The sequence below is a fragment of the Olea europaea genome, unplaced genomic scaffold, assembly GCF_002742605.1.
Source record: "Olea europaea var. sylvestris unplaced genomic scaffold, O_europaea_v1 scaffold29736, whole genome shotgun sequence".
Classification (NCBI taxonomy): Eukaryota; Viridiplantae; Streptophyta; class Magnoliopsida; order Lamiales; family Oleaceae; genus Olea; species Olea europaea.
Window position 1 is genome coordinate 1 of NW_019248365.1, and position 1,379 is coordinate 1,379.

General features: G+C 33.4%; 1 protein-coding gene across 1 annotated transcript; it reads left to right on the plus strand.

Moving 5' to 3' along the window:
- Positions 1–527: 527 nt before the first annotated feature.
- LOC111384681 (serine--tRNA ligase, chloroplastic/mitochondrial-like) lies at positions 528–1,373 on the plus strand. Its single transcript, XM_023008999.1, has 2 exons — positions 528–820; positions 903–1,373. Exons 1-2 carry the CDS (start codon positions 637–639, stop codon positions 1,076–1,078), a joined length of 360 nt encoding a protein of 119 aa, XP_022864767.1. The 5' UTR covers positions 528–636; the 3' UTR covers positions 1,079–1,373.
- Positions 1,374–1,379: the final 6 nt, after the last annotated feature.

Sequence of the window (1,379 nt, forward strand, 5' to 3'; positions counted from 1 at the left end):
AAAATCTACGACCAACAAATAAACTATGAGCTATAAGTGTTTTGATTTTTGACTGATAAATAATCTGTGATTGACACCTATACATATGTGACCATTAATTACAAAGATGTTGTGACCTATACATATGCCTCCGTGACCATTAATCTGTAATCGATAAATAAATTGTGAATTATAAGTTTTTTGATTTGTGATCGATAAATAATCTGTGACCATTAATTGCAAAATTGTGACATTAACACATTTAATTTATAAAATATTTTAATTAAGTAATGAATACTTGAGTTTTGCATTTTTTTAAACTTTGAACCTGAAAATTGAATTGTATATACTAGGGTGTTTAGGAGATATTTTTATGTAAAAATGCATTTTTGAATAGTAAATTGATGGGAAATGTATGGTTGAAAAATAAGGAAATTTTTTTAATTTACTTATAATATTATTTTAATAAAAAATGTGTGATTAAAAAGAAAAAAGAGAAAAATATATTTTTAAAAAAATGGATACGCCTAATATAGTTTTGAATTTTTCCCTTGAATCTTTCCGTGGCCCAATCATATAGGGCCTAATTCAGCCTCTAAATTGCCAATTAATCATCGGCTAAGCAGGGGAGTCAAATTGAAGGCAAAATCAGTCAGCATGGGACTGAAATTGTGTTTGAGCAGTACCCTTAAATTCTCCCCAATTTCCATTCTCAGACCCATTTCTCAATCCACCAAAAACCCACTCCGGCGTTCGCTCCTTCTTGTCAGAGCCCTTTCCGCGGATGCAGCTGCCGGAACCACAACGATTGCTCCCGACACTACCCCAGATGATTTCAGAGGTATCCATTCGTTCGTAAGAACGTATATTGTTTTGGTTCTTATAATAGATATGTAATGTTGTTGGGGTTTGACCATTTACAGTTGCAAAGGCGCCTCAATGGAAAGCAGCAATAGATTTTAAGTGGATAAGGGAGAACAAGGAAGCCGTTGCCGCCAATGTCAAGAACCGTAACTCCAATGCTAACATTGACCTTGTTGTTGAGCTTTACGATAAATTAATGAATGTTCAAAAGGTCTTTCCACTATTACACTTGTAATGCTGTTTACTATATTTCATTTTCATTATATATTTCGTGGTATATACTTTGAATTGCATCCATATTGCTTGTGGCATTGCCATGGTTATTTGTGCAAATAAAAGAGATAATCCTATTCACTTGAATGTTCTTTGCTTCATAGAATGATAGTTTTGGCTTTAAGTTTGAGGGCACCTTCTTTGATTCTATACCTAGGAATCGTGACAAATGCTTCAGCTTCGTCTTGTGGGTAGTTATCTTATAATGTAGAATATGTTTATCAATAGTTTTATGCCGAAGAAGAACTGGTTATGCTATCTCC